The sequence below is a fragment of the Eptesicus fuscus genome, chromosome 12 (assembly GCF_027574615.1).
Source record: "Eptesicus fuscus isolate TK198812 chromosome 12, DD_ASM_mEF_20220401, whole genome shotgun sequence".
Taxonomy (NCBI): Eukaryota; Metazoa; Chordata; class Mammalia; order Chiroptera; family Vespertilionidae; genus Eptesicus; species Eptesicus fuscus.
The window spans coordinates 17,352,100-17,375,546 of NC_072484.1; the positions used below are offsets into that span (position 1 = coordinate 17,352,100).

The following is a 23,447-nucleotide window of genomic DNA, read 5'->3' on the forward strand; positions in this document are numbered from 1 at the left end:
TGGAACCTACAACCAGGTATATGCCCTGAGCGGCAATTGAACCAGCAAACTTTTGCCATACTGGACGATGCTCCAACCATTTGAGTGATCGGTTCAACTGGCCAGGGCTCAGTTGTTGTTGTTTTAAATCCTATTCTACCTAAGAATTATTATCTACTTTATTAGGTTTTTAAACTGGTTATCCCTGAAAACTTTTATGAAATGTACTACTGCTTTCAAAATATCCCCCCCCCCCCACCATTCTTTATGTTACAATTCTTCAGTTTATACCAAGAAAAATCTTTTCACCTTAAAACTTTAGGATTCTCGGGGGTGGGGGTGGAGGTGGGGGGAAACTAAGCAAAAAAAACAAAAACGAAAAAACTTCTAAGCAATTTTTATAGATTTCCCTTGGTCCTGAGATGAAATATACTATTTATTGTCTTTTGCCTAAATAGAGAACTTCAGTCCTCTGAAACACTGTTTGCATATATTTATAATGTTTCTATTTTGTTTTTTAGACTCCCCATAACTGACTGACAAGAAAAAATTTGTAAAGATGGAAAAATTTCACACTATTTGATTTTCAAGTGACAACTGAGTATCAATCACATCATGGAAGCATGAACATCCTTTTGATAAAATTAAAAACCTTTTTTTCCTTTTAGCTATAATTGACAATATAATATTACATTCATTTCAGGTATATAACAATGATTTGTTATTTAGATATATTGCTAAATGATCACCACATAAGTCTAATAAACATACATCACTACACAGTTACAATTTTTTTTCTTGTGATGAGAACTTTTCAGATTTACTCTTAGCAACTTTCAAATATACACTGAGTGGCCAGATTATTATGACCACCCCATCAGTACTTCGTTGGGCCACCTTTTGCCTTCAATACTGCGGCGATTCTCTTGGCATTGACTCCACGAGATGTTGAAAGGTGATGCGAGGAATCTGACACCATGCCTGATGAATAGCACTGTCCAGTTCTGTGAGATTTGATGGTTGTGGAACCAGCTACCTGATGGCTCTTTTAACTTCGTCCCACAAATGCTCAATTGGATTGAGATCTGGTGATTGCGGGAGCCACCTAACAAGGTAAAGTCTCCCTCATGTTCTTGAAACCACTCCTGCACAATACGAGCACCGTGGCATGGCTCATTGTCTTGTTGGAAGAAGCCATCTCCATTGGGATATGCCATCAACATGATAGGATGAACTTATCAGCAACGATACTTAGGTATGTTGTGCTATTCAGACGTTTTCCCACACAAATTAAAGGGCCCAAATCATGCCAGGAAAACATGCTCCAAACTATAACACTGCCCCCACCAGCTTGAAGGGTTGTACTCATGCATGTGGGGTGCATGCTTTCATGCTGTTTCCACAAAATTCTCACTCTGCCATCTGCATGATGCAACTGGAAATGTGATTCATCGGACAACATGACTTTTTTCCAATGCTCAACTGTCCAATCCTTGTGTTCCTGTGCGAATTGGAGACGTTTTATCTTGGTAACTGCAGACAGCAAAGGTGTTCGAACAGAACTTCGGCTTCCATATCCCATACGATGCAGTGTACGGCTAATTTGCCTACAAACGTCAGGTGGTCATAATAATCTGGCCACTCAGTGTATATACAATACAGTACTATTAACTACAATCATTCTAGTAACCATCCTACACATTACATCTTCACGACTTACTCATTTTATAACTGGAAATGTGTACCTTTTGACCATCTTTACCCATTTTGCCTATCCTTTATCCGCTACTTCTGCCAACCACCAACCTACTTTCTGTATCTGTAAGTTCAGGGGGTTTCTTGTGTATGTTTTGTTTTAAAGTCCACATATAAGTGAGATAATACAGTATTTGTCAAGTATTTTTGTTTCCTTTTGATAACCAAAAGTGGGGTTATTACAGCATATTGTAGCTCTATTTATAATTTTTGAGGAACTGCATATTGTTTTCCAAAATGGCTGCACAAATGTACATTCCCACAAACAATGCACAGGGATTGTTCCCTTTTCTCCACATCCTCACCAATACTTATTTCTTGTGTTTTTGATAACAGCCATTCTAACACATATATAGTCAATTAATTTACAACAAAAAAGCCAAGAATATACAGTGAGGAAAGGACAGTATAAGGAAAACTGGACAGCTGCATGCAAAAAAAAAAAAAAAAAAGAGAAAAAAAAAAAAGAAAAAGAAAGAAACTGGACCACTATCTCACATAATACATAGAAATTAACTCAAAATGGATCAAAGACCTGAATGTAAGATCTGAAAATACAGAACTCCTAAAAGAAAACATAGGCTGTACACTCTGACATAGGTCTTCGCAATGACCTACACCAAAAGCAAAAAATAAAGTGGGACTACATCAAACTAAAATGCTCCTGCAAGGCAAAAGAAACCATCACCAAAATGAAAAGGCAACCTAACAAATGGGAGAAAATACTTGCAAATTATGCATCTGGTAGAAGGTTAAGATCTGAATAGACATTTTTTCAAAGACATACAGATGGCCAAAAGGTGCTCAACATCAATAATCAGGGAAATACAAATCAAAACCACAATGAGATATCACCTTAACTCTTAATAACTTTATCAATTGGTTCTGCCCAACATATACACAAAATCCATCTATCCAAAATTGTGAAGCTGCATAATAAATGTTTACTTAATACAAGTTCTTTACTTCATGTTCTATTTTAAAAGTCACATATGCATATACATATATATATTTATTAAATATATATATTATTTTTTAAAGTGTCTAATATGTAAGCATCACTTAACCTTTTGCACTCGGATGTCGAGTGTGACTCGACACAGTTAGCATTAGAATAAAGGAATCAAGAAAAAAGCAAGCGAGTGCAAAGAGTTAATTTCAGGATAAGAGCCATTAATGTATACAGTAATTAATATGCAAAGAGCATGAATTTAAGAATTCAATATCCCATAAAATACACTAACACATTTCAAAATTTCTGTAATCTACACCCTTGTTAAATAATCATTTGGTTGTGTAGTTCAAAAAATAAAAAGGACACTGTTTAATAATGATATATCTATTAGTAATTTTGCCCAAGGTAGAAAGAATGACTGTTTTAAGCATCTATCATTATTAGAAAAAGTTTTCTACAATATTCTGTCTTATCCTTCAATAAGACAGGAAATTAACAAAGAACATATTCCTCAACTGGGGAATGGAATACTACTCACCATAAAAAGGAACAAACTGCTGATGTACAAATGCCTTATGCTAAGTGAAAAGAAGCCAGATTCAAAGTGCATGATTGGATGATTCCATTTATATGACATTCTTGCAAAGGTAAAACTATAGGGACAAAAACCAAATCAGTGATTATTCAGGGAGGAAGAATTACCATGGGGAATTTTTTTGGAGTAAAAAACTATTCAATAATTTTTTGTGGTGGTAGTTATACAACTATATACATTTGCCAAAACTTGCAGAAAGACATAGAAACATATATACATGGACTACTACTCAGCCATGAAAAATTAAATACTGCCATTTGCAACATCATGGATGGGTCTTAAGAGTATCATACTACCTGGCTCCTTTAGCTCAGTGTTTGAGCATTGACCTATGAACCAGGAGGTCACAGTTCAATCCCCGGTCAGGGCACGTGCCGGGGTTGCGGGCTCAATCCCCAGTAGGGGGCATGCAGGAGGCAGCTGATCAATGATTCTCATCATTGATGTTTCTCTCTCTTCCCTCTCCCTTCCTCTCTAAAGAGTATCATTCTAAGTGAAATAAGTCAAACGATAAAAAGGAAAAGAATCTTATGATTTCACTCATCTATCTATATATATAAAAGGCTAAGCAACCATCTGACCATCCTGTAGGTATGATGTGCACTGACCACCAGGGGGCAGATGCTCAACGCAGGAGCTGCTGAGCTGCAGTGACTTGGCAGCAGCGGTTCTTGGGTGACGCACCCCGGAACCAGAGAGGAGGGAGCCCGATTCCTCACGGGGACATGCGATTCCACCTTCGGCCGTGGGTTATGTTGTTGCTGGGGCACTGCTGGCCCCAAATCTGATTTACTGCACACTTGCGTTTGTGTTCCACACCCTGTACAACAGCAACTTTGCAGAGTGCCCTCTTGCACTCCAGGACCCCTCAGGAGATGTTGGAGAGCTGGTTTCGGCCCGATTCCCACAAACCAGGCCGAGGACCCCACCTGCCAGAGTAACCCCACTCACTCCGCAGATGCCCTTCGAGCTGCAGCACCACCCAGGTGCGGCTGGCCGGGGAGGGACCATGGGAGGTTGGCTCCAGGGCGTGTCTGGCCCATCTCGCCCAGTCCTGCCCCGCTGGCCACCTTCTAATTAATTTCCTTTCAATGTGCACAAATCTATGTATTGGGCCACTAGTGTGAGATATAAAACAGAAAGCAACAAGTGAATAAACAAACTCATAGACACAGACAACAGTATGGTGGTTACAAGAGGGCAAGGGGAATGGGGAGAAGATAAAGAAAGCAAAGGGGGTCAAATATATGGTAATGGAAGGAGACTAGACTCTGGATGGTGAGCACACAATGCAATATACTGATGATGTGTTACAGAATTGTACATCTGAAACTTATATAATGTTATTAACCAAAGTTACCCCAATAAATTAAAATTTTTTAAAATGGTGAATTTTACTTTATGTAAATTGTTCTGGATGGAAAAATTATACATTACTTCTAGTCTTTATTTCAGGAGCAACAATATAAAAAATATTCTATTCTCCTTTGAGAAAGACCATTTTGAACACACAATAACATAAAGCAGCAATTTTCAACCTTTTTTATCTCATGGCACACAAACTACTAAAATTCTGTGGCACACCAAAAATATATTTTTTGCCGATCTGACAAAAAAAAAATAGGTATAATTTTGATTCATTCACACTGGATGGCTATTACTGTGTTGGCTGTTGTCATTTTTTTATTTGACAGTCTAAAGGAAAAGAGGTCAGTGCCCTCTGACTAGTCAGGTATTGCAGGTTTTAAAAATTCTAGTGGCACACGGAAAATTGCCAAGCTAAAGGTAAAAGATTTCTTCTTGGTTTAGCAATTTGGTATCCCTTTGGATGATTAACTAACATGTCAGTGAACCCAAGATACAAAACAGATTTGATGCTGTCGGGTAACTGACCTACTTCTGTTCCATGGTTACATTCAGTTTCTAAGCCCTACCATTTCCTCCTTAAATGTGGATATCTATTTCTTCTCATCTCCTCTTAAAATCTCATAACTCTCCCAAGATTAAAAGTCTTCACCAATTCACAAGCACCTACAAAATAAAGTCCATATTCATTAACAGCGCTTAAAAGGCCATTTATTATCCAAACCAACCTATTTTTCCAGAGTCATTTTCAACCACAGGTAATTTTTATTACTCACTCAAAACTTTCAGAAAGCAATTTGGCCATTTATATCAAGAGCTTCAAAATAACCCAAACCTTCTGACCCTTTAACTCAGAAATCCCACTTTGAGGAATTTTTTTCTGGGAAAATAATCTTCATAATAATAAAAATCAGACAGTCCAAATAAATAAAAACAGGAGAATTGCCAAGAAAATTATAGTATATCCACAGGATAGTTTCTGTTACATCCATTAAAATCATGTTTATGGAAAGTTTTTAGTGACATAGGGAAATGTTATGATTTAAGTGAAAAAACAAGTTTTCTGTATTGAGCATATTATTAAAATCAGAAATACAAACAAATGCAAACATTTTGATTCAATGGTTGTATACCTACAATTCTATTTTGAAGAAGAATGCAGATGCAAGCAAAAATTGGTGCACAAAGATGACAGCATCTATATATATAAAAGCCAAGCGACCGGAGTGACCTGTCGCTATGACGTGCACTGCGGTGGCCAACTGGCCCGATTTCCCCCCTCAACCTCCTGTGGCCCCTCAACCTCCTGGCCAGCCCTGCCCCCGATCACCCCGCCAATTGGGGCAGGGCCAGCTAACCTCCCACAGTCTTCCCCTCTCTCCCAGCTGGCCCAGCATGATTGGGCCCGATCGGGGGCGGGGCCAGCAGCCAACCTCCCGCGTCCCCTCCCCCCCTGCTGGCCCGGCCCCAATCAGCCCCCATCAGGGGGGGCCAGCAGGACCCCACCTGTGCACGAATTCGTGTACCGGGCCTCTAGTTACTTATAATACTGGACTTAAATTTAACATAGGAGTAATTTAATATCATCACAGTATGTGCAGGATACCCTTAAACAATTTAAGTTGTTTTTACAGATAGAGATAATTTCATAAAATTGAAAGTGTAAACTCAGTTGGTTTTAGTATATTCACAAGTTGTAATGTACATCCATTGCCACAACCTAATTTTACAACATTTCAAACCCTGTACTCAGTCGGACATCCCTCTCACAATCCAGGACTGCTGGCTCCCAAATGCTCGCCTGCCTGCCTTCCTGATTGCCCCTAACTGCTTCTGCCTGCCAGCCTGATCACCCCCTAACCACTCCCCTGCCAGCCTGATTGATGCCTAACTGCTCCCCTGCCAGCCTGTTTGCCCCTAACTGCCCTCCCCTGCAGGCCTGGTTCCCCCCAAATGCTCTCTCCTGCAGGCCTGGGTCCCCCCCAACTGCCCTTCCCTGCAGGCCCGATCACCCCCAACTTCCCTCCTCTGCCGGCCTAGTCACCCCTAACTGCCCTCCCCTGCAGGCTTGATCGCCCCCAACTGCCCTCCCTTGCAGGCCTGGTCCCTCCCAACTGCTTTCCCCTGCTGGCCTGATCGCCCACAACTGCCCTCCCTTGCAGGCCTGGTCCCTCTCAACTTCCTTTCCCTGCTGGCCATCTTGTGGTGGCCATCTTGTGTCCACATGGGGGCAGCCATCTTGTGTGTTGGAGTGATGGTCAATCTGCATATTACTCTTTTATTAGATAGGATAGAGACCTGGTGCATGGGTGGGGGCCAGCTGGTTTGCCCTGAAGGGTGTCCCGGATCAGGTTGGGGGTTCCCTTGGGGCATGAGGTGGCCTGGGCGAGGGGCCTGTGGTTGTTTGCAGGCTGGCCACGCCCCCTGGCGACCCAAGTGGAGACCCTAGTATCTGGGGTTTATTTATCTTCTACAATTGAAACTTTGTAGCCTGGAGCGGAGCCAAGCCTCCTGCTCACTCCGTGGCTGCTGCCATTTCTGTTGGAATTTATTTATCTTCTATAATTGAAACTTTGTAGCCTGGAGTGGTGCTAAGCCTTCTGCTTGCTCCGTGGTGGCTGCCATTTCTGTTGGAATTTACGTATCTTCTATAATTGAAACTTTGTAGCCTTAAGTGGAGGCCTGGGCCAGCCAGGGCTGCAGAAACTTGGCTTCCTCCATTGCCGGGGGCAACCCTAGCCTCCTGCTCTCTGCAGCTCCTCCATTTCTGTTGGAATTTATCTATCTTCTATAATTGAAACTTTGTATCCTTGAGTGGAGGCCTGGGCCGGCCAGGATGTGTGGAAAGCTTGGCTTCCTCCATTACTAGGGAAACCCAAGCCTCCTGCCTGCTCTCTGTGGTGGCAGCCATCTTGGTTGGGGTTAATTTGCATACTCGCTCTGATTGGCTGATGGGCGTGGCTGGTGGATGTGGCAGGGTGATGGTTAATTTGCATATTACTCTTTTATTAGGTCGGATTATCCTAATCAGATATTAAGGTATTTTTGCCAAACTTTTATATTAGCTTCTTTTATAGATCTCCAACTCAATGACACCACCAACTACCAAGTAGCTCAAGTCTAAATATTTGACGTTATCCTTGATGTCTTTCTTTCCCTTATGCCACACATCTAAATTATCAGTAAGTCCTGTCAGCTCTACTCCCCAAAATATACAATTGACCCTTGAACAACATGGGTTTGAACTGCGCAGGTCCACTTATACAAGAACTTTTTTTAAATATAAATACCTGTACTGTTTTCAATCTATGGTTGGGAGTCCGTAGCAGAGGGCTGATGGTATCATTGATCTACATCATTTTATAGAAGACTTGAGTATCCACGTTTAGTATCTGAGAGGGGTTCTGGAACCAAATCCCCACAGATACTAAGAGGAGTTAAGTTTGAGGGGAGTCAAAAGTTATATGTGGATTTTCGACTGTGCAGGGGTCAATGTCCCTAACCCCCGTGTTGTTCAAGGGTCAATGATATACCCACTCTAACTGCTTCTCACGATCCCAATAACAATCCCAATCTAACCTACTACACCACCAATTGCCTGAATAATAGCAATAGTCTCTTAATCAGCCTTTGTCCCCATTTGTACATCTCCATACATGAGCCACAGGGATAAATCACATCCCATTCCACTACTTTACACCTTAACAGTTCCCCACCACCACAAACACAGTGGTTTCCTGGGGTGGTCAGAATAAAACTCAAATTCTTCACCTTTGAGAATTTCAAAGACATGAAAAAGGACCAGTCAGAAATTAAACAGACACTAACTGAAATAAAGAACAATTTACAGGGATTCAACAGTAGAGGATTCCAAGAATCCAACTAATGATTTGCAGTATGAGGAAGCAAAGAACACCCAATCAGAAGAGCAAAAAGAAAAAAAGAATAGAAAAATATGAAGGTAATGTGAAGAGCCTCTGGGATAACTTCAAGTCTACCTACATTCACATTATGGAGGTGTCTGAGAAGAGAGAAAGCAAAATACTGAAAACCTATTTGAAGAAATAATGACAAAAAACTTCCCCTACCTAGTGAAAGAAATGGACTTACAAGTCCAGGAAGGACAGAGAGTTCAAAACAAGAGGCCCACAACAAGACACATCAAAGTTAAAATGCCAAAGGTTATAGACAAAGACAGAATCTTAAAAGCAGCAGGAGAAAAGCAGTCAGTAATAATAATTAAGAAAGATAAAAAATATATGAATAAAACGGCAATAAATATATATCTATCAACAATTGAATCTAAAAATCAAAAGAGCCCAGCCGGCATGGCTCAGTGGTTGAGCCATCAACCTATGAACCAGGAGGTCATGGTTCAATTCCTGTCAGGACACATGCCCGGGTTGCAGGCTCCATCCCCAGTGTGGGGCATGCAGGAGGCAGCCGATCAGTGATTCTCTCTCATCATTGATGTTTCTATCTCCCTCTCCCTTCCTCTCTAAAATCAATAAAAATATAAAAAATAAAAAAAAATAAGCGAACAAGGAATCTAATGAACAAAAACTGATGAATAGAACCAGAGGCATGGAAACATGGAACAGACTGATTAATCTCAGAGGGAAGTGGGGAGGGATGGGCAGGAAGAGATTAACCAAAGAACTTCTATGCACACTAGAGGCCCAGTGCACGAAATTTGCACACTGAGGGGGCGGGGGACTCCCTCAGCCTGGACTATACCCTCTTGCAGTCCGGGATCCCTCCCTCTTCACTGCCCGCCTGCTCACTGCTCCTTACTGCTTGGCTCGCTGCATCTGCCCCCTAGTGGGGAGGGACCTTGGGAGGGCTCCAGGGCGTGTCCGGCCTGTCTTGCTCAGTCCCTAATCAGCCAGACCCCAGCAGCAAGCTAACCTACTGGTCGGAGCATCTGTCCCCCTGGTGGTCAGTGCACATCATAGCAACTGGTCAACCAGTTGACTGTCGGCCCCTGGTGGTCAGTGCATGTCATAGCGAGCAGTTGAGCGTCCTTAGCATATCACTAGCATATTACGCTTTGATTGGTTGAATGGCTGACTAGACAACCAGACACTTAGCATACAAGGCTTTTATTATATAGGATATGCATTACCTATGGACACAGACAGTAGGGTGGTGAAGACTTGGGGTGAGGCTGGAACTGAGTGGAGGGGAGCAATGGGGGGGGGAAATTTACTCTCAACAATAAAGATTTTAAAAATAAATAAGCCCATGGTAAGAAAGAGGGGGAAAAATACATACAAACCCTCCCTTAACAGTCTAGTCCCACAAAACATCTTATGAAGTGCCATAAAAGAAATTCATATGCTATCTTAGCACTGTTTCTTAGAGATGTGCAAATATGCAGAGAATTAACACCAGTGTTGGTATCCATACTAACTTTCCTTTACAATTAGGCCAATTCACAAAGTCTGAGGATAATCTATCAAGGTGACCACTAGCCACTTGTGGTTTAGTGAATCCTGTTATATGTGGCTAGTGATTTTTTTATTGTATTTCATTTTAATTAACTTAAAATTTTTTAAACTTATCAATTCCATTACTGGAAAACTTCTAAGTATGCCCAGAGCAACTTATGTGTGTGAATCTACATTTTCAATAGTAAAATTTAAATCTAAATACATATCAAATATTTCTTATGAAAATTGAGCATTTGAATTGATATACTGTAGGTGTAAAATATATACTGATTTCAAACAACTTGTATGAAAAAGGAATGTGAAATGTCTCGTTAATTTTTATATAGATTAAATGTTGACATATTTCAGATATATTGGGTTAAATAAATTTCACCTTTTCTCTTTACTTTTACAATGGGGCTATTAGAAAATTTTAAAGTACATACGTACTTTGGGTGATGAACACAATGCAATATACAGATGATATATTATAGAACTGTACACTTGAAATATATACACTTTTATTACTAATGTTACCCCAATAAATTTAATAATTTTTTTAAAGAAATATGTAACTCATATTTTATTTCTGTTCGACAACACTGGTCAAAAGATTACTTACAGCATTCTTAAAACAAGATTCCAATGATTTGAGAATTGCTCAGGGCTCTAGAGCTTCAACAATTGCCTTAAAAGATTGTGCCCTAGCAAGTTGAAGGAGTCTTACCGGTATTTGCCTATGCTTTAGTTTTAGCTCTATTACTACATGGAAATACTACCACCGAAAAAACATGGCATGTGAAACCACTTTAAAGTAAACACTAATTACATTTAAAGTTGGTGATTTTCTGAAAGCAAGTCAAGATAGAAATATGGGTAGGAAATTAATCTTTCTTTTCTGTGATAATTCAAATGAGAGTAATATCCTATAAAGTAAAGCAAAAATGCTGAAAGGAGTAAACAGTCTTCCTTCAATATGATCCAAAAGTACAAACACAGTGACAGACTCATTTTAAATGTAGGTTTCTTGCTACAGTATGCACTGAAGTGTACAACTTTTAAATGCTCATCCTGTGCCATGTTGCAACAAAACAGTTCTTTGATACTCCCCAGGTTAAAAAAAAAAAAGAAAGCCAAACTATCAGCTTTTTCATACCTTCAACTACAGATCAAAATGTGAATTTTAAGAATTTTAATTGCATTTTTACTTAAGTCAATTGCTTTTTTAAAGATCTACATAAAAATTGATTTTTAATATACCAAAGCAAATCACATAAGCATTACAATGTCAGCTACTGAAAGAATTATCTTCAAAAGTTAAGAATCACTAGACTAAAAACTACTCAACTTTACAGAGGCCCTTGTACAGAAGACTTCACGATGACAAATGTAAGTAACAAGTTTGTCAAAGTATTACTAACATGAACCAATCTGATGTTTATTTTTCTATACTTCTCCCAATGTAAAATTTTAAGCAAAATGAACAGGAGATAGCTTTTAGAAGCCCAATTTCAAGTGAAAAGTCACTTCTAACATCAAGGCAAGGAGGCAGGGACAGAAGAAAAGCTGGGATTAAAATATTTCTGAAGTATTAGGTGTAAATCTTTGGGTATGGCTTTCATGAACAATCTAGAAAGGAATATTATGCTACCAGGGAAGGAAGTTCAAGATACTTCAGTAACAATCTTCTACTTATTTATTGTGTTTTGTGGTTTAGATATGCAAATAGCAAACAGTACAGGCATACTTCAAAGATATTGTGGGTTGGGTTCCAGACCACTGCAATAAAGTGAGCATCACAATAAAGCCAGCCATAATTGTTTTGCTGGTGGAGGTTCTTGCCTTCAATTTGTAAAAAAACTCAACATATGTGAAGTGCAATAAAGCAAACCACAATAAAAGAAGTATGCCTGTAGAGTAAAAAGACTAGGCCTAGTTATTCAGAGATTAGAGAATTGCTCTGTAAATAAAAACAATGCATATACTCCTAGGCTAGATGAAGTTTTCTTTGGTTAAATAAAAATGAAAGAACAATTCATCTATGGTCTGATTTCCCTGTGCTCTCACTGTTCATCTCCAAAGTTCAAAGGCTAATTTTTAAATGGATAAATGTAGAAAAGTAATAAATAAAAATGGTAATCCTTCAAAACTAAAAACAAAACAAAAAAATAAAAAAAAACCACCAATGCATATATATATTAAATCTAGTTTTTCAAGAGTTTCAAGATTTTTTCAAATTTCAAATATGGTATTCATCTCAAAGAATCTTAATTATTACTAAAAGAAAATAAAGTTATTTGTTATAAAAACACAAATGTTTGGAGTCTTCCTGTATACCAAGTTAAACACCATTTTGATTCAAACCAATTCTATTTATAAAAAATAGTCAGTTATTTTTGTTTTGCTTGTTTTTTCAATAGACTATTTTTCAGAGACCTTTTAGGTTCACAATAAAATTGAGCAGAAAGTACAGAGAGTTCCTATATATCCCTTGTAGGGTTTTGTTGTTGTTTGTTTTTAACATTTTGCTAGATTAACTGCCTAGGGGAAAAAAAGTTGTAAGTATGAAGCAAAGGATGTTAACATCCATGGCCCTTGGCAAAAATGGAACTCTATCCTGGATCCCTCTGCATTCTGCTGCTACCAGGACCTGACAATGGCAGGTATCTAGAATTAAGAGAGAGTACTGAACTTTCCCTACTTAGCTTGAAGCTTGCAAAGAAACTAGGTGCCAGAGGAGAGGAATATTAGTCCTCTGTATGTGGTTCTGGTCTTGACAATCACTTTCTTGTCGATTTTCTTTTAAGTCTGGGTTTACTTGATGGCTCCACAAATTAGCTTAGATGAAGACATGACAAGTATTTACACAATGTCAAGTTCACCGATGAGCATGCATGCAAAAAATAAGCTGCAATGAAAAGATACTCAACTCCTACTAATCAGAGAAATACAAATTAAAGAATGAGAAAACATTTCACACCCATCAGATTGGCAAAGGTTGAAGCAAGTAGTGAAAAGAAATGGAGAAATAGGCTCCTAAATATAGATGATAGGATAGATACAAACTAAAACCGCTGATGGTAGATTAAAAAAGGATTACATATGCATGGTCTCCAAACCAGGGCTTCTACTTCTGGATATAAACCAAGAAGATATTCACTAGGGCTAGAGAAGCAATATATAGTAATATATAAAAATGGAGCCTGGCTAGCATGGCTCAGTGATTGAGCATCAACCTATGATCCAGGGAGTCACAGTTCGATTCCTGGTCAGGGCACAGGCCCAGGACTTGATCCCCAGTGAGGGGCATGCAAGGGACAGCCAATCAATGATTCTTTCTCATCATTGATGTTTCTATCTCTCTCTTCCTCTCTGAAATCAATAAAAATATATTTGAAAAAAATGGAAACAATATATTGCAAAAAAAGATAAAAGGGCAAAAAGTTGGGCAAATATCCATCAATAGGGCAATGGATAATCTTAATCCTATATAATGAAAGGCTAATGTGCAAATAGACTGAACAGGGGAACAAACGAACAACGGAACAACTGGTCGCTATGACAGGCGCTGACCACGAGGGGGCGTGCACAGAACATGGCGGGCATCAGCCGCAGCAGGATGGTGGAGCAGGTGAGTGGGGGTGCCAGACCAAGGTGGGGCGACAGTTGCTGTCATCAGAGCAAGCCTCTGGTGGTTACTGAAAATTCTTTGCTCCTGCGCACCACGGTCCCATCCGGTGCTTGCACCTGCTGCTGGCACTGGCCCCACTCACACCCACTGCTGGCGCAAGAGCCACCGATCACACCCACTGCCAGCACTGGCCCCACTCGCACCCGCTACTGGTGCCATGAAAGCTGCAGCAGTGGGAGCGGGGCTGCCAGCAGACAGGGGACCAGGGAGCGGGAGGGGCTGGGCAGGGATGCGGAGGATGGGCCAAGTCCTGCCCCTGTGCCTACCGCAGCCTCACAGCCCACAGTTCCTTTCAAGGTGCACAGATTCATGCACTGGGACCCTAGTCTACACTAATAAAAGAGAAACATGCAAATTGACCATCACACCACTACACTCACAGCCAATCAGGAGCAAATATGCAATTTAGCCCAACAAAGATGGCAGCAGCCACGGAGCTGGAGCGAGCAAGAGGCTTGGGTTGCCCCCGGCAATGGAGGAAGCCAAGCTTCCCACCCGCCCTGGCCAGCCCTGGCCTGCCCTGGCCTCTGCTCAAGGCTACAAAGTTTCAATTATAGAAGATAAATAAATCCCAGAAACCTGCTTCCAGCCGGCCCTGGCCTGCACTCAAGGAGGGGCTGGGAGCTTGGGTTGCCAGGAGCAACCCAGGCTTCCAGCAGCCCTGGCCTCTGCTCAAGGCTACAAAGTTTCAATTATAGAAGGAAAAAAAAAAAAAAAAAAAAGAAAAGATAAAAAGGAGGGGCTGGGAGCCTGGATCACCATGGGGCACGGCCAGCCTGAAAATAGCCCTCAGCTCCTCACCCAGGCTGGCCACACTCCCATGGGGTGAGGGTCCCCACTGGGGGGGCTTGGCCAGCCTGCAAACAGCCATCAGTCCCTCATCCAGGCTGGCCAGGCACCCCAGTGGGAACCCCCATCCTGAAGGGGGTGTGGCCAGCCTGAAAACAGCCCTCAGCCCCTCACCCCATCAGTGAGGGTCAGTTGGAGGTGATCAGGATAGCAGGGGTGGGGGGTGAGGGGGAGCAGTTTGAAGTGAGCAGGCCAGTGGGGAGGTTAGGTGGGGGCGAGCAGGCCAGCAGGGGGGGCAGTTGGGGGTGAGCAAGCCGGCAGAGGCTGTTGGGGGGGAGCACACTGGAATGGGGGCGGGGGGCAGCTGGGGGTGATCAGGCTGGTGGGGGGGGCATTTGGGGGCGATCAGGCCGGCCATGGGGAGCACTTGGGGGTGAGCAGGCCAGCAGGCGGAGTGGTTAGGGGGCAATCAGGCAGGCAGGCAGGCAGGCAAGCTGTTAGAAGCCAGCAGTCCTGGATTGCAAGAGGGATGTCCGACTGCCGGTTTAGGCCCAATCCCTGTAGGACATCCTTCAAGGGGTCCCAGATTGTAGAGGGTGCAGGCCAGGCTGAGGAACACCCCTCCCCCGTGCACGAATTTCATGCACCAAGCCTCTAGTATAGTTATAAAATGCCAAGTATTCAGCTGTTAAAATAAAGAACCAGAGCCACAACTAAAATTAAAAATTCCCCCATCCCGCCAAAACTGACCAAGTTTAATTTTAAGCTGCAAGAGGATACACAAAGCATATGTATCATGAAATCAAAATATCTCTCTATATAAAGAGGTAATATGCTAATTGGTCCTAATGGAGTCACAGTAACGACCAATTTGCATATTAACAGACCAACAGGAGGATGCGTGCGCGCAGCAGGGGGCGGGTGGCCAGAGCCAAATTCCTGGGAGTCTGAGGAGAGTGCCTGACAGGAGCCTGGACTGCAAAGAAGGAAGAGGAAGCGGCCACAGGGAGCTCTTCCAATTCCCCTGCACAGACACCCTACCCCAGCCCCCACACCCCCAGGGGGACAGGGAGAAGACCCAGCCTCGGGGGTAGCTGCAGCCCATACCTCCAACTCCTGATCTCTTCCCCCACCACCCCTACCAGGGGCGCCCACAACAATAGCACACCGGCGACCAACCGTCAGCGCCAAGGCACCTAGGGCCCGTGGCCTGCAGCTGCCAGGCACACTCCGCTGGGGCCAGGCACGCCTCTCCTCCCTACAACTCCAGACCCAGGTAACCCTTTCCCTCAGCCAGCCCACCCCCCACCCCCCGACAGCAGCAATGCCATCTCCACAGCGGAAGCACGCTGAACCTCGCTGGGGGCACGGCTAAACCTGCCCTCCTAGCCTGCCTGACTCTGCCCTGGCCTGGCCCCCACCCGACTCCAGGAGATTGGAGCCCCGCCCTGAGCAGGTACAGCTGCGAAACAGCCAGTACAATAATGGCACCAAGCGGGAAGGTTTGACAGTTACTCCCCCTTCAGCCTCGCCGCACCCCTAGCGCCCCCCTAACGCTCTCCAGGAACGACCACCACTACAGGGCTGCTGGCCAGAACCCACCCCTCCGAGGCCTGCAAAACCATCTGCAAAGCTTCCATAGCTACAGTCCCAGGAAACAATCATGCCCTCCTCCCCTAATCAACACCTGCTACTTGCAAGGGTACCCGTGGGCTTAAAAATAACAATCCCTTCCCGTTTAGACATCACTTACTTGATGAAACATATCTAGGTTTATTAACTCAGAACCTCCTCTTGACAACCCAGTGAGGTAGGTGGAGAAGAGATTACAATTCCCATGGGATACACATATGTATTCAGAAATGAAGCTCAGAGAGGAAAAGTGTCAAGCCCAGTGGTCCCCAAGGGGCAGCACACGCCCCACGGGGGGTGGTGGCAATTTGATTTTAAGTGGGGTCAATTCGAGAATGAGTTAAGTGAATTTTTTGCATCTCTTATGGTTCTAGGGGGCCTCATCTACAGAGTAACCCACACAATAAAAGGCTAATATGCAAATGACCAAATGGTGGAATGACCGGTCACTATGATGCGCGCTGACCACCAGAGGGCAGACACTCAATGCAGGAGCTGCCCCCTGGTGGTCAGTGTGCTCCCACAGGGGGAGAGCCACTCAGCCAGAAGCCGGGCTCACGGCTGTCGAGCACAGCAGCAGTGGTGGGAGCCTCTCCTGCCTCTGTGGCAGTGCTAAGGATGTCCAACTGATGGCTTAGGCCCACTAAGCCATCAGTCGGACATCCCCCCAGGGCTCCGGACTGCGAGAGGGCGCAGGCCAGGCTGAGGGACCCCCCCCCCCACCAAGTGCACGAATTTCGTGCACTGGGCCTCTAGTATACATATAAAACAAATCAAGGCAATACAGCATATACTACTGCAGATACATACATATATAGCTAAAAGTATGGAAATGCCAATGAGAATGAAATACATTAATTTCAGGTGACTATGTTGAATTTTACCTGAGCCCTGTGCTCCTGGAAAGCAGTACCAGTTAAGAAATCCACTCCCATCATTTTGTGTTCTGGGGAACAAGTAATAAAAGGATTCTGCTCTTTTTTTTTTTTTTTTTAATAAAGTAAATGGAAGCTCAGAGAATTTTATTTTATTTATTTATTTTTTAAATATATTTTATTGATTTTTTTACAGAGAGGAAAGGAGTGGGATAGAGAGCTAGAAACGTCAATGAGAGAGAAACATCAGCTGCCTCCTGCACACCCCCCACCGGGGATGTGCCCGCAACCAAGGCACATGCCCCTGACTGGAATCGAACCTGGGACCCTTCAGTCCGCAGGCCAACGCTCTATCCACTGAGCCAAACCGGTTTTGGCAGGATTCTGCTCTTAAGACTCCCTGATTTACCTGCCTCAGGTCTCCCCCCCCCCCTTTTTTTTTAGATGTTCCTCATTAATCAATGTCCTCCCAATTGCAATAGCCTAAAAAAGAAATCATTTCCTTAATTGGCTGGTACATTATATCTTTGACACTGGAGTGGTTGCTTATTTCTGGGATAAGAAGATGCATACTTAAATGTAACGGTAGCAGAACCTTTTTTTTTTTTTTTTTTTTACCAAAGGAACTTTTTATTCTATGTAGTTTTCTGCTTAAAATGTTTCCAAATTAATTTTTAAATTATTTTTGAAATTTGATGTGGAGTCAGAAGAGGTCACACAAGTCAATCCGTTAGTCAGTTTTCTGATATGTTACATAGGCACATTAACACATGCCCAACCTATTCCACTAGGCTGTTACAAATAAAAGTGTTTTTGCTAATCATCAAGTGGTACAATACATTTGTAATTCAGTCTGAGCCAATTAGTTCGGTTTGGTAGAGCAGCATTCTGATTAGAATAAAGTTACGGATTAGATTATCATATAGACCTTTACTCTGTTTCAGGGGCAACACTACACTCTTACTTCAGACAGAGCAATGTAGCTATACTGCAAATGAACACACTATCAGTTACAAGAGGAGCTAGGAAAGTTATGTCTCATTCCATACCCAACACAAGAACTACTGAGCAGATAACCCAAAGAATTTGGTGGGTGGGCTGGTAATCAATCTTTATATGAGGAAACTGGCACACCCAGCACACATACGCAGTTTTGTTCGGAAAGTGTAGATGTGGTTCATGTGGAAGGTAGGCATCTTTTTTCTTTTTTCCTTTTATTGGCACTGTAAAGGGAGACTTTGAAAACATGAAATTTCATGGTAAAGTGCCCTGGGTTATCTTTTGAGTTGGTTTCAAATTGCTTTACTCCAAAGTGCTTCTGGAATACTTGGTGAGTACCAGGAAGTGATTTTGTTAATGTAGAACAAAACCATCAACAGTTAAAATTTAACTTACACTAAAAAAATTGAACCCAGTATCTAGACAACAAATCTAAAAAAGATAAATACAGAGGTAAAATGCTAAAATCTGGGATAATAAAGGAACTTTCCATCTTTACAATATTCTATAATAGCTGGACTGAAGGGAAATGCTTTATTCTCATGAGGCTTACATACAAGAGTAACCAACTTTCTTTGCATATAAGGTCTTCTTTTGTTTTAAATTCATTAAATTTATTGGGGTGACACTGGTCAACATGAACAAATAGGTTCCAGGTGTGAGTTTCTGTTACAAGATCTGTATTTTGCACTTTGTGTCCACCACCTAAAGTCAAATCTTCTTCTGTCACCATATAAAGTCTTCTTAACCTCTCTACACCAAGAAGTTTGAAATGTATTTGGAATCACCCATCTTGTTTTGTGTTTCTCCTCCCCACCCCACCCCCAAGAACCAGTAAATAAAACAGATTCTTCATTTTATTTGAATTACAAAAATATGGAAGTAAAGCTTTAACTAAAGTTTAACTATTTAACTAAAGTTAAAATGCTTGGTCCTATTTTCAAACAAAATAAAGTTTGCAGTCTAGCAACTCAAAAACATAGAATGTCAAATTAGAAGACCCTAAAGCAGGTTTCAAAGCACTTTCATCAGAGCTGATGGTCTTAACATGTACTAGAACTCAAAACCCTTAGGTTAATATTGTCTTTAAGTATGAAGTAGTATATATATTTATAATCTTAAAAGAGGTTAGCAATCTTAAGTGCTGATCCTCTTTGTGATTTATAGAATTAAACCAAAGAAGAATCAGAAACTGAACAATATCAAATTCCCAATACATATCATATCCTCAGTCACCAAAAAACTACTGATTAATCTCATTTCCTTCCACTAATGAGACTATATGCACAGTCATGAAAGTTGCAATACCTTAAGAAAACCAAAATTATTATTCATTGAAAACATTTTGGATGCAAATAAGCTGGCACCAACTGCTTCCACGCAAACAGATGCAAAAACTGTAATATTTCTAGCAAAGTGTGGTAAGCCTTTGCCTGCAAATCACTGACCAAAAATGGTAATGGCGTGTGCAGGCTACAGAAAATGACAAAATGTTCTACTTGAGAATATTTAAGAATACTGTTTTACAGCACACACTGGAATTACAGTTTAGACGGAAAAGTATGTAAATTAAGCCAAGTGTCCATATTCTGAACCTGTTTTACTTTTTAGAGACTGGGATAATTTTACGGACTTTTTAAAAAGTTTAGATTATCATATAGACCTTCATTTGTTTTGATCCGTGCCCCTGCGTCATGCCCACACCTTGCATGCTGAGTTCTGAAGCACAGCCAAACTGTTTACAGGTAAAAGACATTTTCCGGCCGGACCTGGAGAGGTCGGGCAGGCGAGGGTTAAAACAGACACTTCCAAGCTTGACAAGCACAGGGAGCGCGCAGCAGGAAGCCGCCGGCCAGAGACGGCCAAGAAAGCGGCTGCAAGGCCCCCCGCTCTTCACCCTGCCGGGGTCAGGCTCAGGGTGATCACTGCGCCCTCCGGAGCTGTTCAATAAAGGCCTTATTTTCCTTACCGAGATGGACAGCCCTCACCGGCGCGTCTGTGCCGGGCTTTGGGGAAACGCGTCCAACAAGGCCGCTCCGGATTCCCACGCCCCCCACCCGGGGTTGGCGAACCCCACCCCCCAATCGATTTCACCGAAGCGGGGAGAACTCGACTCCCAACTGGTGGTACCGAGGCCAGGGCGGAGAAACCTCCGAGGCGACGCTCCGGGACGGCAGCCAAGCCGCAGCTGCGACCAACGCAGCGGCCGTGGAACCGCCCCGGGACGTGGGGCCCAGCGGGTCCGCGGGCGACAGACGCCCAAGACCCTCCCGCGGCGGGAGACGGCTGGGGGGCGCGGGTCCCTTCCGGGCGGGGGGGGTGGGGGTCGGCGTTCGCCCCTCAGCCCGACCCCCGCGGCGCCAGAGCCTCGCCGTCCCCGCCGCGTCAGCTCACGCCTCGCGCTCCCTTCCACTCACCATCTTCGCCGAGGCGGTCGCAGGGACGCGGGGCAGGGAGTCGGCGGGCGCCGAGTGTGCGGAGCGGGCGCCGAGTGTCCTCACAGCAGCGGGGCCGAGCAACCCAGCGAGGTGGCGACGCAGGGCGCGAGCCTACTAGGGGGAGGGCGCGTGAGCGCGCCGCGGGCCCAAACACGGCTGCGCACGTCACGCGCTGCCCGCCGTTGCTACGCAACAGGAAGACCGGGTAACGCCCCGCCCGGGTGGTCTTCGGGACTGCACGCGGGAGGAGGTCTTCCTCACCTCCTGGAGACTGGGGTCTAAGGGGAGTAGAGATGGGTCCTCTCTCCTCTGCTCGGGACGAGGAGGCGGAGCTTGGCCTGGCACCTGCGGGGCCGGTGGCCCTTCTCCCCCCAAGAGGCGGGGCCACGTGGCGCCCCGCCCACTGTGAAGCTGTTGGCCTTACAAGGAAGTGGCTACCTGGCCAGGTGTGCGCCGCCGCTGGGGTGGGGCCTGGGAGGGGGACGAGGAGGGGAGGCGGGGTTGCGGAGAAGGAGTCGCGAGGCCAGGCGGGAGCTGAGGCGCGGGCGGAGGCTGAGGCGCGGGCGGTGGCGGAGGGGTACGCATCCCGCATATTTTACCTACTTTGGTGCGATTCCCGCCATCCTCCCCTGATTGGCCCAGCCCGGCACGTTGGGCCCTCGTCTAAGGAAAAAAATCTGCACATTTTTTCCTCCTTCCGGAGGCGACTGTGGCCATACCGGGTGCTCTGAGTCACCGCTAATTTCAGGTCTGGAAAAAACAGGGAGTGATTTATTTATCTTTGGGAACAGCCCGGGAAAGGAGGCGGGCGGTCCGCTGGGTGTAGCTGGGAAACGGCCGACTGGTTTTGGGATGATGGCGCCAACCCCGCTGCCCCGTTTTGGGGGGTTTTAAATTTGGGATTGTGTTTTTTTTAATGGGCGGTTGCATCAGAAACACAGTTTTCAGACGACCAGAAGGAAACCCAACGTTTTTTCTGAGGGTGTTTTTGTGGGGAGTAAAGGGAACAGAGAGAATTTGAAACTCGATTGATTACTTAATTTTATTTTAGGTCGTATTTCAATGTAAGATACTGAGAACATCACCACCTCTACCAAAACTGTGTTAATTCTCCAAATGTGAAGCTTTTGGACAGGATGGTCAGTGTACGTGTGTGTGTGTGTCTGGGTTTTTTTGTTTGTCATTTTTCTGGGCATTATCCAAAATCTAGATTGTAGGTGGATTTTGTTCTGACGATTCAGCATGGGAACTCATTTCTTATTACTCTCATGTTTTTTGTTTTCTTTCCTTTTTTAAAAAAAATGTTTATTGATTTCAGAGAGGGAGAGAGAAACTTAAATGCTGAGAGAGAATCATTGATTGGCTGCCACTTGTGCCCCCACACGGGGGAACGAGCCCACAACCCAGGCATGTGCCCTGACCCAGGATCAAACCGTGACCTCCTGGTTCATAGATCCTGGCTCAGCCCCTGAGCCAGCCAGCCGGGGCTGTTTTGTTTTCTTTTTAAGAGAGGAAGCAAGTTGTGACAATTCTAAGCCTATACAATTTGCCACAAGATTTTTGGCAGGTGGAGCCGTGGTTCTCAACTTAAAGGGACCTAGTTCAGTTACAGTTGTTTGCCCCGCCTCTCAGAGTTTCAGACACAGTACATCTGCGATGGGACCCGAGGATTTGCATTTCTAACACTTTCCAGGTGATGCTAAGGCCACTGGCTGGGTACTAGCCTTGAGAAGAAAGAACCTTCCTGTATCCGCCTGCAGCTGGAACCCCTTGTTTCTCTGTCTGGTTGCTCGGGATTCAGTGCCCGCCTCCACTTGTACTAGTAAGTCCTCAAGACGTCCTTTCTAGTCCAAAATTGAATCCTGTTCATTTAAGGACACAGCCTGTCTGCTCCATCGTCTCTCCTGCATTTCATCCTCCATCCTGCCACCAGAGTTACGTCCAAACAATAAGAATCGGATCCTGTCACATCGCTGCTTAAATTTTCCTATGGCTTCCTCCAGAATTAGCAGGTCAGCCTGGCCTTTTTGCCTCTGGCCTCAGCCTACCTTTACTGCCTTGTCTCCCCTATCTTCCATGGTGCCCAGTTTTCTTCCAGAAGCCCTCTTACTCTGAGCCTGCTCCTTTCTCAGCCTGAAATGTTCTTATAACCCTACAGTCTGAAGACCTCTGACCACTTCCCAAGGGCCCGATGTGCTCCTTCCATAATGCCACAGTTCATCACTTCTCAAATCTTGATGAGCATGCAGGTCACCTAAAGATCTTGTTAAAATGCAGGTGCAGGGGGTTAAGGCTGGGATTACAGTTGGCCCCCAGGTCATTCAAATGCTGCTGTCTGCAGCTTTGAGTAGCGAGACCTTAAAAGTTTTTCCCTACTGTTGGTATAGCAACTATCATATATATACTAGAGGCCTGGTGCATGAAATTCATGCACTTGGGGCGGGGGGTGGGGGGGTCCCTCAGCCCAGCCTGTGCTCTCACAGTCTGGGAGCCCTCGGGGGATGTCCGACTGACGGCTTGGGGAGCGGACCTAAGCCGTCAGTCGGACATCCTTAGCGCTGCCACCATCGCCACTGTACTTGCCAGCGGTGAGCCTGGCCTCTGTCTGAGCGGCGCTACCCCTGTGAGAGCACACTGACCACCACGGGGCAGCTCCTGCATTAAGCATCTGTCCCCTGGTGGTCAGAACATGTCATAGCGACCAGTCGGTCTGCTGTTCAGTCGATTTGCATATTTGTCTTTTATTATATAGGAGATATCCACCATCATCAGATTAGACTGAGTTCCTTGAGGACAGGGGCTGTTTAGGATGCATCTTATATGGACTAGCATAGCTCCTGATAATGTAGTAGGTGTTTAATACAGTTTGTTCAGTAAGTAAACCAAGATCTGAAGATGTTTACAGTTCCTCAAGCAAACTTCTGTATCAGTTCACTGTAATT

The 23,447-nt window shown here is 44.1% G+C and overlaps 1 protein-coding gene across 1 annotated transcript in view; it reads right to left on the reverse strand.

Annotated features, from left to right (window-relative positions):
• The window catches only part of DSTN (destrin, actin depolymerizing factor), a 52,156-nt gene extending 31,399 nt beyond the window's left edge, over positions 1-20,757 (reverse strand). Inside the window, exon 1 of the mRNA XM_008141112.3 lies at positions 20,485-20,757. Within this exon, the coding sequence (XP_008139334.1) occupies positions 20,485-20,487 (3 nt within the window). The 5' untranslated portion in view covers positions 20,488-20,757. The remainder of the gene's footprint in view (positions 1-20,484) is intronic.
• Between the last annotated feature and the right edge of the window lie 2,690 nt (positions 20,758-23,447).